Source organism: Neovison vison, chromosome 2 (genome assembly GCF_020171115.1).
Source record: "Neovison vison isolate M4711 chromosome 2, ASM_NN_V1, whole genome shotgun sequence".
Classification (NCBI taxonomy): domain Eukaryota; kingdom Metazoa; phylum Chordata; class Mammalia; order Carnivora; family Mustelidae; genus Neogale; species Neogale vison.
This window is the reverse complement of record NC_058092.1, coordinates 35,256,356-35,270,080: the sequence shown is the minus strand read 5'-3', so window position 1 is coordinate 35,270,080 and position 13,725 is coordinate 35,256,356. Positions and strand designations below refer to the sequence as shown.

The 13,725-nt window shown below is 41.7% G+C and overlaps 1 protein-coding gene across 5 annotated transcripts in view; it reads left to right on the top strand.

The window, feature by feature from the left end:
* EIF2B3 (eukaryotic translation initiation factor 2B subunit gamma) overlaps positions 1-13,725 on the top strand; it is a 125,525-nt gene that overhangs the window by 80,771 nt on the left and 31,029 nt on the right. For all 5 annotated transcript variants that reach the window (XM_044238093.1, XM_044238092.1, XM_044238094.1 and 2 more), the window contains 3 exons: positions 9,348-9,475; positions 10,621-10,811; positions 13,562-13,639. In XM_044238093.1, coding sequence (XP_044094028.1) covers positions 9,348-9,475; positions 10,621-10,811; positions 13,562-13,639 — 397 coding nt within the window. The remainder of the gene's footprint in view (positions 1-9,347; positions 9,476-10,620; positions 10,812-13,561; positions 13,640-13,725) is intronic.

Sequence of the window (13,725 nt, the reverse complement as noted above, 5' to 3'; positions counted from 1 at the left end):
TGTTTACATGTTAATGTCTTCTACCCCAATTCTTTTGAGATTAGATACCTACCTGGATTGCTGCTAACTCACTCAATATATGCTTGGTGAATGGCATGAGAAGAGATGTGATGATAGTTCAGACAGCCGAAGAAATGTGATACCAGTAATCAGTAATCAGTACCAGTAATCAGTAATCGGTAATACCAGTAGTGGAAGAAGAGATGAGGTTTTCTGTAGTTGACCAAGTAGAAAAGCTATAGGGAAAGCTATGGAGAAAAGAAAACCTGCACTGCCTTTGACAAGAGAAGTTTAGTAACTGAGCTGTGTGACCTTGGATGGGTGTCTGATTTTCTGAACCTCACTTTTCTCATCTGAAAATTGGGAATAATAGTACCTGACCCATATGGTTGTTGTTGAAAATACTTGTAAAGAGCTGAGAGCAGGGACACCTCTGTGGCTCAGTTGGTTAAGTGTCCAACTCTTATCTCAGCTCAGGTCTTGATCTCGGGGTCATAAGTTCAAGTCCCATGTTGGGCTCTACCCTGGGTGTGGAGCCTACTTAAAAAAATAAAATTGAGGGGCACTTGGGTGGCTCAGTCGTTAAGCGTCTGCCTTCAGCTCAGGTCATGATCCGAGGGTCCTGGGATCGAGTCCCATATGGGGCTCCCTGCTCAGCAGGTAGCCTGCTTCTTCCTCTGCCACTCCCCCTGCTTGTGTTCCCTCTCTCCGTGTGTCTCTCTCTGTCAAATAAATAAATAAAATCTCTTTTTAAAAATTAATTAAATTAAAAAATAAAATTGAAATTAGAAAAAGAGCTGAGAGCAGTAGTTGGTGCACACTAAGAACTCAAATTAACTTTGAATTGATCACCCACGGTGTGTCAGGCACTGCGTTGCTAGGTAGTAAAGATAAAAACATGAAGTTTCTGCTTCAGGTTCCTCACAGTTTAGGGTGAGGGGGACAGGTTAAACAAATTATTACAATAAAATGTGGTAAGTAGTATTAGAGTATAGTAGAGTAGTATAATGGTATAATAAAAGCATAAGAGAACTGGGGTGGTTGATATCTTCCTTTGGGTTAACAGTTATAGTAGATACATTTGACAAAACTCATCAAACTGTACATTTAAAATTAATGTATTTTATTAAATATACATTTCAAAAAATAGTTTTAACATTTTTAAAAAATGAGTTGGACTTACCATAAATTTTTAAAAACTCAAAGCAACAAACATCAATAAGTACCCAAGTATATTCTTTGAGTACTTATTTGATTGACATAACCCTAAATAATCTCTCCATCCTATAGGATGTGAACATGTTTTTCTTTCTCAAGCCATTAGCACCACACTGAAAATTTATTCTCATAGCCATTTTCATTGTTTTTGTTAAAAAGAAAAATGGTATCACAGAATACTGTACGCCAAATACCTAGCTTTAAAGTCAGTACCTTTGGGATGCCTGGGTGGCACAGTAGGTTAAAACCTCTGCCTTCCCCTCGAATCATGGTCCCAGGGTCCTGGGATCCTGGGATCGAGCCCCGTGTCGGGCTCTCTGCTCAACGAGGAACCTGCTTCCCTTCCTCTCTCTCTGCCTGCCTCTCTGCTTACTTGTGATCTCTGCCTGTCAAATAAATTAATAAAATCTTTAAAAAATAATAATAAAGTCAGTACCTTTTAATCTAAAATAATTTCCTGTTTACTATTTCACATTGTACCTATTTACTTTGTGGGGTTGGGGGGAGCCTGAAAACAAAGCACAGAGTTAACTTAGCAATCACCGTATCCTCCCAATGAGAGCTCTGCTTCAAGAGCTGAAAGAAGAGGCAAGAAAACCGAAGCCCTTAATCCTGTGTTCTGTAGACTTGAGTTCCAGGCTCTATGAAAGTAGGTTTCCTCTTCTACCTCTTTCCTAACTAATATTTCGAAGGACTGACTTGAAGTGAAAGATATTTAGAGGATTTGTTCTTGTGATTTGCTTACAGAGACAGAAAAGCCAGAATGAAAAGTAGCCAAATGTTTTCTTTTGCCATGGACATCATTTTTAGTCCTTCCCTGGAAGCTTGAAGCCACAGGGAGGACTTGATCAGAGACCAAGGCAAAATGCTAAAATATCAGATTTCAGCAGAACTAATAATCATATGTTTTTTCAAATGTTGGATTTTTAATGGTAGTAATATTAATAATAGAAAAACATATTTAGAGTTTATTACAGTTCCAGATCAGGAAAGCTCTACTTTTCAATGTCCAAAAATCAGAAGAAGAAAGTATTGGCAGCTGTCTGGCCTAGAGGGATGACAGTCATTTACACATTTACTAATTCACTCATTCAAATAAATATTTATTTAGCACTTCCTACATGTCTATCTGTATAAAAAATAAGCAAAAAATTATAAACCCTATGGAAAGTGCTATAGTTGCAATAAACAGGGTACTAATTACTATGGAATAGTGGAAAGAGTCATGGTCTTTGGGATAAATACAAAGTAAGTCTCAGCTCTGCCAATTATAAAGCTGTAGTAACCTTAAGAAAGATACTTAGGGACACCTGGATGGCTCAGTCGGTTAAGCGACTGCCTTCGGCTCAGGTCATGATTCCAGCGTCTTGGTATTGAGACCCATATCAATCTCCTTGCTTGGCGGGGAGCCTGCTTCCCCTCTGCCTCTGCCTGCCACTCTGCCTGCCTGTGTGCTTGCTCTCTCTCTCTCTCTCTCTGACAAGTAAATAAATAAAATATTTCTCAAAAAAGAAAGGAAATTAATCTTTCTAAGCTCTAATTACCTCTCTTATAAAATAAGAACTGTAATACCTACCATGAGGATTGCTGTAAGAATTTGAGATGATGTCTATTAATTTCCTAACCACTCAAAAATGATATGGATTTGAAAATAGTATATAATTCTCTTTGCTGTGAGAGTTCAGAAGCTAGAAGTGATATGAAAGACTTCTAAGGCGAAATGATATTTGAGAGCAGTGAACCCATCCTTATAACTACTACTCTAGTCAAGAAACAGAACATTACCAGATTTCCAGGAGCTCTCCTGATGCTGCCTACCAAACAGTAACTATCCCCCACAACACACAGAAGTAACCACTATCCTAAACATTAAATTTAAGGAGGTAAGATCAGATTTGTACTTTAGGAAAACCACAATATGGAGGGTTAGATAGAAGGAATAAGACACATGATCAGATTATACTTTAGAGAGAGTATTCTGTCTACAGTATGAAGGACAGATTTCAAGAGGTAAGACTGGAGGGAGGAAGACCAATTCAAAGCAGTTGAAGCAATCCAAACAAATGATGACAGCGGCTTAGACTAAGCTGTGGCAATAGAGATAGAAAGAAGTTGACAGTTTTTGAAAAGAGATTTAGGGCATAAAAGTCAGCAGTGTTTGGTGAATGGTTATGTGAAGAGTGCAGGAAAAAGCAAGAGTCAGGTGGTTACTAGATTTCTTGCTTGTGTGACTAAATGAATCTTCATATCACTAAGCAAGATAACAAATGTTGGTGAGGAGAGATTTGGGGAAATGATAATGCATTCGGTGTTAGACATTGAAATTACGGTATCTGGGTCATCCAAATGGCAGGGTCCATCCAACAGTTGGAATTGTGAGACTAACGTAAAGGAGAAGAGGTCTTGGCTATGGGTCCACATTTGGGAATAAGCAGCAAAGTGATGATCAGTCTCAGGGAGATAAATAGCATGAGAAAAATGGTAGACAAAAAGAAAAATATGGGGCGCCTGGGTGGCTCAGTGGGTTAAGCCTCTGCCTTCGGCTCGGGTTGTGGTCTCAGAGTCCTGGGATCGAGTCCTGCATCGGGCTTTCTGCTCAGCAGGGGACCTGCTTCCCCCTCCCTCTCTGCTTGTCTCTCTGCCTACTCATGATCTCTCTCTCTCTCTGTCAAAAAAATAAATAAAATCTTTTTAAAAAACAACAACAAAAAAAGAAAAATACTAAGAAACACCCACTATTTTAGGGGAAGGAAGTATCAGAAATAGGAGCAGATCAAGAGAGTGATGCCACAGAAGGTAAGGGAAGAAGAAATAAGGAATGGCTTATGACTATTTGGAAAATTCAAAAAATATAAAAACAAAATATTACCCATAATTCTACTGTGTGATAACTAAGAGCATTTTAGTGTATTTCTTCCCATTATTTTATTTTTATATATACATATACATACTTGAAATCATGCTGTAAAAATAATTTGTTTTTTCTTTATTCAGTATTATTACATGAGCATTTCATTTTCTTTATTCAGTACTATTTCATGAGTATTTTCCTGTGTCATTAAAATGTTCTTTACAATCAGAGTTTTGCCTGTATGATATTCTGTTACGTAGATGTATTATTATTCTTCTTCCATTGTTGAATATTTGGTTGTTCCCTAGTTTTATAAATAACATTAAGAGGAATGATTTTTTTTTTCCCCCAAAGATACTTTTTTTTTTTTTTTAAAGATTTATTTCTTTATTTATTTTAGAGAGAGAGAGAACAAGGAACAGGGAGACCAGGGAGAGGGAGAAAGACTCCCACACCCAGCACAGAGCCCAGCATGGGGCTCAGTCTCACGACCCTGAGATCTTAACCTGAGCCAAAACCAAGAGTGGGGCACTCAACCAACCGTGCCACCCAGGCGCCCCTCAAAGATCCTTTTTATAATCTGAAATTTTCATTCATGTATTCAGCAAATATTTATTGAGCATAATGTGTTTTCCTTGGATAGCTTTATAGAAATAAAATTACAGAGTCAAATAATACGAATATCTTGAACACTTTTTCTATGTATTGCTAGTTTCTTTTCAGAAAAGATTTTACCAGTTTATACTCTAACTCCCATAGTATGAGAGTAACTGTCTCAAAACATCCTTATCGTTAATGAGAATTATTTTAAATCTGTTCATTTGAGGGGCACCTGGATCACTTAGTCATTTGAGTATCTGACTCTTGGTTTCGGCTCAAGGTAGTGATCCTTGTTGTGATCTCAGGGTCCTGGAATTGAGCACCAGGTTGGGCTCCTGGGCTCAGTGCAGAGTCTGCTCTTCCCTCCCCCAACATAGACTCACCCCCACAGCCTTCACTCAGTCTTTCAAATAAATACATAAAGTCTTTAAAAAAAAAATTTTTTTTTAAGGTTTTACTTATTTGGGGACACCTGGGTGGCTCAGTCAGTTAAGTGGCTGCCAGGGTTCTGGAATCAAGTCCCGAATCAGGCTCCCTGCTCAGCAAGGAGTCTGCTTCTCCCTGTCCCTCTGCCTCCTGCTCTGCCTACTTGTGCTCTCTATCTCTCTCTCTATTTATTCATTTTTAAATAAATAAAATCTTTAAAAAAAAAATTTATTTGTGGCTCCGTTGGCTAAGCATCTGCCTTGGGTTCAGGTCATGAACCAGGAGGATGCCCGATGGAAGGGTGGGGCTGATCCCAGGACCCTGAGAACATGACTTGAGCAGTTGCTTAACTGACTGAACCACTCAGTCACCCCTAAAAAAATTGTTTTTAATCTGCTAGTTTGATTGGGGGAGAAATCGCATCTTGTTTTAGTTTTTACTTCTTTAAAAGTATTTTTTAACATGTATCTATTTAGGGTATTAATCTTTTGTCCTATTGATAGCAATTATTTTGTCTTTAATTTGGTGGAGTTGTTCATAACTAATAACCAAAATCTATTGTTCTCTTTTGTGATTTCTTATTTCATGGAAGCTTATAATTCATGAGATGTGGCAGGTGTATCTAGAAGGATGTGTATATCCTTCATGAGATGTGGCAGGTGTATCTAGAAGGAAAGGGGAAAAGTGAGGTTGCCCAGGCCCAGGGCAGTAGATCCAGCTGCTTTTCTTGGGCCCCAAGGTCAGGACTTTCACAAAGGTTCACAGTGGCCTATCCCACTTCTTGGGATAGCATTGAGCTGCCTCTACTTTGAGTAGGAAGCAGGAAGAGTAATTTTGTCCTCTGTAATGCTGCTGAGCTAACTGCATTATGGGAATGGACCTGCCGCTGAGTGCCAGCAGAGAGGCAGGTGGGCCTGGCAGGACTGTTTCAAGTCCTCTCTTTAAATCACCGTCTGATCTTCAAGAGCTCTGCCCTAAGGGGCTGTGTGCCAAGGCTTGTTTATTTGCTTCTGCAGTGACAGTTCTCTTTGCCCCATAATGTGAATATCATGGCTCTGAAATCCCCCAGCTGCCCATGCTTTGTCATTTTTTCAAAGGGAATTGACTTGTTTTCCACCAGAGGGGGCCAAGGAACATTTGCTATCCCACTGGTTTGGTGCCTTAAAAGGGGAGAAAAAGAGCTAAGAGTAAGTGTTGTTTCATTCTTTGTATTCATATGGAAATTTTTAATCTCCATCAAAGGATTAGGAGAAAAATCACATTGAAATTCAGTACAAGAGCTTCCAGTTTACACAGAATTTTTCAAAGATGTCTGACTTGATCCTTTAAAAATGACAAAAACCATGAACTGTGTAGCTCCAGGGTTCATAATTTTGCTTACCCTCCTCAGCCTCTGCCTCTGTCTTGCCTTCCTGTTGCATTCCATCTGTGTGGTCCCTTGTCAGCCTGAAGAGCTTCTCTGAATGGGGGTAGGGGTGGGGGTGTGAAGTAGGCTGTGGCAGTCAGGTTTATAGGGCAGCTTGTACTTGAACACACACACACACACACACACCCCGCCCTGTGTCTCTCTCTACGCCCTGGGACGTATTATCTCATCTTTAAGAGTCTTGTAACTCATCTCCCTGTCTTCATTCTCCTTATATCAGGCCTGTTTCCTGCTAACAGAATTATCTTGCAAAGAAATAAAACTGATGAGTACATTTTCCTGCTTAAAAATCCCCACTAGTGTCTCAGTCCTGACTAGAGACTGCTGCAGAAGGCTTCTATGACTTGGCTTCCTTGCCTACCTGATCAGAATCATCTCCTTTTACCCCCTTCCTTAAATCCTGGATCAGGCTCCTGTCCACTGGATTATGAATTCTTTGAAGTTGGAAAGTAGATTTCCAAGGCCTAGCACAGTAATTGGCATATTAATAGTTGCTTGTTAAATCCTAAATAAACCAATTAATGATTTAAAATTCCGACAAGGTCACAGCGTGAAAGAGAAAACTAAAAATCTTGTGCTTGTCTCTCACCTTTCTGTGCTTATATTTCAAAAGCGTACTCACTGTATTAAGGATTGAGTCCCTTCTTCCCTGTTACAGGGATTAGAAAGGAAGAAAAAAAAGTCTTGTTTTCATAGTTGGTATGATTGTCGGAATGCACAGATAAATTATTAGAATTAGCAAAGTTGTTTAGTGAGATATTGGCCATGAGATTAAAATTACAGAGTAAATTAAATTTCTACAAACCAACAAGAAGGAAATAATTACTTAAAAGGCACTGTTTAGGGCGTCTGTATTGCTCAGTGTGTTATGCCTCTGCCTTCAGCTCGAGTCATGATCTTAGGGTCCTAGGATCGAGCCCCATGGGGGGGCTCTCTGCTCAGCAGGGAGCCTGCTTCCCTCTCTATCTCTCTCTGCCTGCCTACTTGTGATTGATCTCTCTCTCTCTCTCTGTCAAATAAAATATTTAAAACAAACAAAAAAGATTTTAAAAGGCACTGTTTAAGGGGTGCCTGAGTGGCTCTGTCAGGTAAGTGTCTGCCTTCAGCTCAGGTCATAATCCCAGGATAGAGACCTGCATCAGGCTCCTTGCTCAGCAGAGAGCCCACTTCTCCCTCTCCCTGTCGCCCCCCCCCAACCCCGTTTGTGTGCTCACTAACTTTATCTCTGTGTCAAATAAATAAAAATAAAATCTTAAAAATAAATAAATAAAAGACTATAATATAAACAAACAATGTAAGATACTTAAGATTAATCTAGCAAGATATGCAAGTCCTTTATAGAGAAAATTTTTTAATGTTTTTAAACAACTTTTCTCAGGGCACCTGGGTGGCTCAGTCAGTTGAGCATTGACTCTTGGTTTCAGTTCAGATCATGATCCCAAGGTCGGGGGATCAAGGCCCAAGTGGGGTTCTGTGCTCAGCGGGGAGTCTGCTTGAGCGGCTCTCCCTCTCTCTGCCCTTCCTCTCTAAAATAAATAGATAAATCTTTGAAAAAAAAAAAAAACATTTTTCAAGACTGGAGCATTCTTCCTTCAAATAGGTTATTGCTGGTTAAGAGTCAAGGCAGCATGTTAAAATATACTCACACACAGGGGTGCCTGGGTGGCTCAGTGGATTAAGCCGCTGCCTTCGGCTCAGGTCATGATCTCAGGGTCCTGGGATCGAGTCCCGCATCGGGCTCTCTGCTCCGCAGGGAGCCTGCTTCCCTCTCTCTCTCTCTCTCTGCCTGCCTCTCTGCCTACTTGTAATCTCTCTCTGTCAAATAAATAAATACAATCTTTTTTTTAAAAAATAATAAAATAAAATATACTCACACACAGAAACACATGTGCATATATACCATGTAAATTGGTTGTTGTAAGAGACTATTTTCTGGGGGTGCCTGAGTGGCTCTGTGGGTTAAGTGTCTGCCTTTGGCTCAGGTCATCATCCCAGGGTCTTAGGATCAAGCCCCAAGTTGGGCTCCCTGCTCAGTGGGGAGCCTGCTTCTCTGTCTCTCCCCTGGCTTGTGCTCTCTCTCGCTCTCAAATAAACAAGTGCTTACTTCAGCAGCACATATACTAAAATCAAAGACATAAATAAAATATTAAAATATACATTTAAGGGGCACCTGGGTGGTTCAGACAGTTAAACATCTGCCTTCAGCTCAGGTCATGATCCTGGAGTCCTGGGATCAAGTCCCACATCCAGCTCCCTGCTCGGCAGGGAGTTTGCTTCTCCCTCTTACCTCTCCCCATCATGCTCTCTCTCTCTCTCTCATTCTCTCTCTCAAATAAATAAAATCTTAAATATATATATATTTTTTAAAACTGTGTGTGTAGGGCACCTGGATGGCTCAGTGGGTTAAAGCTTCTGCCTTTGGCTCCGGTCATGATCCCAGAGTCCTGGGATCGAGTCCCTCATCAGGCTCTCTGCTCAGCAGGGAGTCTGCTTCTCCATCTCTCTCTGCCTGCCTCTGCCTACTTGTGATCTCTGTCTGTCAAATAAATAAATCTTTAAAAAACAACAACAAAAAAACAGTTTTCTGCATAAATTCTGCACGAATTCTTGGATTTATTACACTACCCTCCTACCTCCAGCTTGAAGTGATAGAGAACTTAGATCCTCCACTTCTCCAGAACTACCAAATCCAGGCCACTTTTGATCTCTCTCAGTCCCAAGGTGGCATGACAGGAGGGAATTTGGTTTTTCCTTGGATGTAGAGTTTTTGACACCATAGCATCCAGACAGTTAGATTTCTCATATTTGACCACTCTTTCTTCCTAGGTCAATCACTTCCATCCGGAGTGAACTAATTCCATACCTAATAAGAAAACAGTTCTCCTCAGCTTCCTCACAACAAGGACAAGAAGACAAAGAGGAGGATCTAAAGAAAAAGGAGCTCAAGTCCTTAGGTCAGTGCTTGGATTGCTGCAGTAATAGGGGTTAGCAGCACATTTGGAAAGAGTAGCTAGCCAACAAGACAACAGCTTCTTGTCTAACCACCAGGCAAAACAGGGTAGCTGACACTATTCCCTGAGCTCTGCGTAGGCTTGCTCAAGCAGATTCTGTCACTGTGCTCTTCAAGGATTAGCTAATCATGCCTCAAGTCCATTCTCCGATTCATAGCCATGGTTTGGCTGTATTTCTCACTAGACTGTTTTGAGTAAACTCTATTTCCTACTTCCCAGTTACCCTGTTCTCTAGGCTCTGGGCAGCCCCATTCCTGACTAAATTCAGCCTCTTCTATCAAGGGAAGAAGGGTGAAGGAGTATACTATTAAAGTTCAAGCAGAGGCCAATCAGACTATCTCCTTTCTAGGATGTAGGGGAGAGGTCTGTCTTATTTGCTCTCATACCCTGCCTAGTCCTTGGCCAGTCTTGGGTTCATAGTAGGTGTTCCAAAAAAATAGTTATCAAGTGAATAAATGGAGGCAGTATAACATGATGGTTAAGATACCAGGTCTTGGCATCAGACAGACCTCAGTTTGAAATCTTACTCTGCCACTTACTAGCTCTGTGACCTGAGGCAGGTTACTCAGTCTCCTGAGCCCCAGTTTTCTTATCATACAATAAAAGATCTCACATGTTTGTTTTAAGAATTGAAAAACTGAAAAAAAAAAAAAAAAAAAGAATTGAAAAACTGGAGTCCAGATAACTCTGGCTTCAAGTCCTATACTATTTCTGTCATAACACAACTACTAGATATGGTCATAGAGGCTAGCGACACAAAGCCAACATGGCTGGTCGCTGAAGCCTGGACCCTTGCTTAATTTATGTAATGATTTACAAGAGTCCTCTATTTTATTGTCCTTGGTAGTATTTCATTATTGGTCAAACTTGGCTTTTAAGACCTCTTTTTAAAGCATTTTTTTTTATCATACAGTATTTCCAAAGTTCAGGAAAGCATGTTGCCTCTTTGAATTTAACTTAGTCTTTAAGGTTTTAATGGGATTTCCTTCAGGGTTCATGTTGTATGGGTAAGTTCCAAGGAGGGAGGTGTGAGCTATACCCTCTTTCGAAATGTGACTGAGTCTCTGTTTGCTCTGTTTATTCTGAAGATATTTTCAGTTTTATAAAAGAAGGCAATGCGCTGACCTTTGCTCCCTATGATGCCTGCTGGAATATCTGTCGAGGAGACAGGTGTGAAGACTTATCCAAATCACAGGTGCGCTGCTATGTTCATATCATGAAAGAGGGGCTCTGCTCTCGAGTAAGCACCCTGGGACTCTACATGGAAGCAAACAGGCAGGTAAGAGGAAGGGCTTAGAAGAGGAATCGTGGGAGCTCCTGCCCTAAACAGACTGAGCCTTTGTCTTATTTCTTCATTAAGTACCCAGTGACTTGTTCAGTATCCCTCTCATTCCCAAGGTTGAGCAAGACCTGGCATGTCAAGGGTACCATTGGGTTGGGCACTCAGGTGCAGCAAAAAGGGAAGTGGTGGGCCTCGTCCATATGGCTCCAAAGAAGGGCTAAGATCCCTAATAAGGCTAACTTTTGGCCTCTGGATTCAGCACCTTTCTCCCGTTCTGGTCATGAGGAGATTTGCATTATTTCATAAACAAGGAGATAAATACTGTGTAATCATTACTGTGATGAAGCAAACATAGGCACAGAGAGGAGGCCTTCCTAAGAAGGTAAAGGAACAAAGTATAGGCAGATGGTAGAGCCTCGAAGAAGGAATGTGTATGAGAGGGAAGTGTCTGGAAATAGCATCAGAGAGCTAAGCCCTCTTTTCAACCCTGAGGTTTGTGAGATACAGAGAATGAGCAGCTTCTATTGAAGGGGAGAAGCAGTGCTCTAAAAGATAACTCACATTTAGCTAAAGGGGGTTGGAGTGAGGAGACAGTGAAGATACTGAGGATGTAGGGGAGCTCTTTACTATGTAGCGGGCACAGGAGGAAGGCCTGAGGAGGGAGGGGTGATGAGACCGTGAAATGGAAACCGGGCAGTAAAGGGTGGAGACGAGAAGAGGGAAAGTTAGGTGACTGAGGGAACTACCCTAGAGTGGCATGCGGGACAATGGAGATGAGAGGATGAAAAGATTAGCTCTTGACATGGTTTCCGGTAGAACTCTGTGAAAACGGTCAGTGCAGGTGTAAGCTGAGAAGTGAAGGGGGAAGGTGAAGTAGAATGATCATGGTTGAAAATTGGGATTGGAATGTAGTCCCTGAAGAAAACCTGGCTCAGAAATCTTGAGGACCCACAGTGTATGATAGGTGTAGCCCCAGCCCCAGACCTCAAGCTGGCTTTGCCCTGGATTGGGCAAAGATCCAAGAGAATCCAAGCCAGAGACTTTATGAAAAATCATAACCAGTCCCCCGTTTAACAAGGACAGTCCTCAATAAAGTTAGTCCCAGTTTAGGGTCAGAGTTGTTAGAAACCATCCTTAATTCGACTTTCAGGTCTCATTTCTCACTTATGTGACTAGAGTTTGTCAGGCTGGTCTGCAAGCAAGACTAGGGATGAGTGCTCTGAAGTACCAGCCCGGCACTGTGTGGCAGAGAGGCCTGGAGAGGCCATGGTTGAAATGTAATGAAGGGAGGAGATCCCGGGGATAAGGGCTGAGCGATTAGCCTTCACACTGCCAGTGCAGCCAGTCCTGGCACGGCGCCCCTTGGCCAGAGTGACCACCACACATAGCGCCCCGACCAGCACTCTGGCCATGCTGGAGAATGACAATAGGCACACTGCCTGTGCCTTCCTAATGGGTCCAGAACTAAAATTCTCCATATCTGTACCTTTGCAGTTTTCTCGTACTGGAGAGAGTATAGTGTGAACATCTTCAACCTTTTATTTTGGCTGGTGAAGAACATGGATGCCTTCTCAGGAACTGTCCTGATTGTAGAATTTGCCTGACATTGTTCCTACCTTCACTTTAGGCATGGCCACACTGTCTAGGAGGGGAGCAGGCACCTGGAATGAGTATGGTCAGGACTCAGAATGCTTCTTTTTTTTTTTTTTTTTTTTTTTTTAAAGATTTTATTTATTTATTTGACAGACAGAGACCCCAAATAGGCAGAGAGGTAGGCAGAGAGGCAGGCAGAGAGAGAGAGAGAGGAGGAAGCAGGCTTCCCTGCAGAGCAGAGAGCCCGATGCGGGGCTCAATCCCAGGACTCCGGGATCATGACCTGAGCCGAAGTCAGAGGCTTTAACCCACTGAGCCACCCAGGCGCCCCAGGACTCAGAATGCTTCTTGCCCTCAGTAGGCCTCTTGAGGGACATGGCATTACTTTAAATATTTAAATTTATTTATAATAAATTATCTAAGTTTATTTGAATAGATAAATTTAAATTTATTTAAATGTTTTTATTTTAATTTTAATTTACTAAATCAGGGAGGAGATGCTTAGCTAGGAAACTAAGGATGAGACCACTTAGAATTTACTACATATATAATCCTTGTGCTAGGGGCACCTGGGTGGCTCAGTCAGTTAAGTGGCTGCCTTTGGCTCAGGTCATGATTCCCGGGTCCTGCGATCGAGCCCCATGTTGGGCTCCCTGCTCAGCGGAAAGCCTGCTTCTCCCTCTTTCCTCTGTCTGCCACTCTGCTTACTTGTGCTCATTCTCTCTGTGTCAAATAAATAAATAAAATCTTCAAAAAATAAAAAATAATAATCCTTGTCCTAGACGAAATAACAGCAGCCTCCTGCCCTGCCTCACCCAAACGAGAAAGCTGTGGCTGGAAACTCCCTGCTTCTCTAACTGGGCATTGAGTTCTTTTTTTTTTTTTTTTTTTTTTTAAGATTTTATTTATTTGACACAGAGAGAGATCACAAGTAGACAGACAGGCAGGCAGAGATCGAGGGAGAAGCAGGCTCCGTGCTGAGCAGAGAGCCCGATGTGGGGCTCGATCCCAGGATCCTGAGATCATGAACTGAGCCAAAGGCAGAAGCTTAACCCTCTGAGCCATCCAGGCTCCCCATGGGCATTGAGTTCTACCTAAGATGCTTTTGGGTATTTTCTGGTCTTAACTTTGGTGACCAAATCTCTCTCCTCAAGGTGCCCAAATTGCTGTCTGTTCTCTGTCCAGAAGAATCACTGATTCATTCATCAGCCCAGATTGTCAGCAAACACCTGGTAAGTGCTAGCTTGGGCAGGGCGGGCATGGGACAGTCTCTGGGTGCACTGAGGTATATCCTTGAGAAGACAGATTGGGGTTCTCA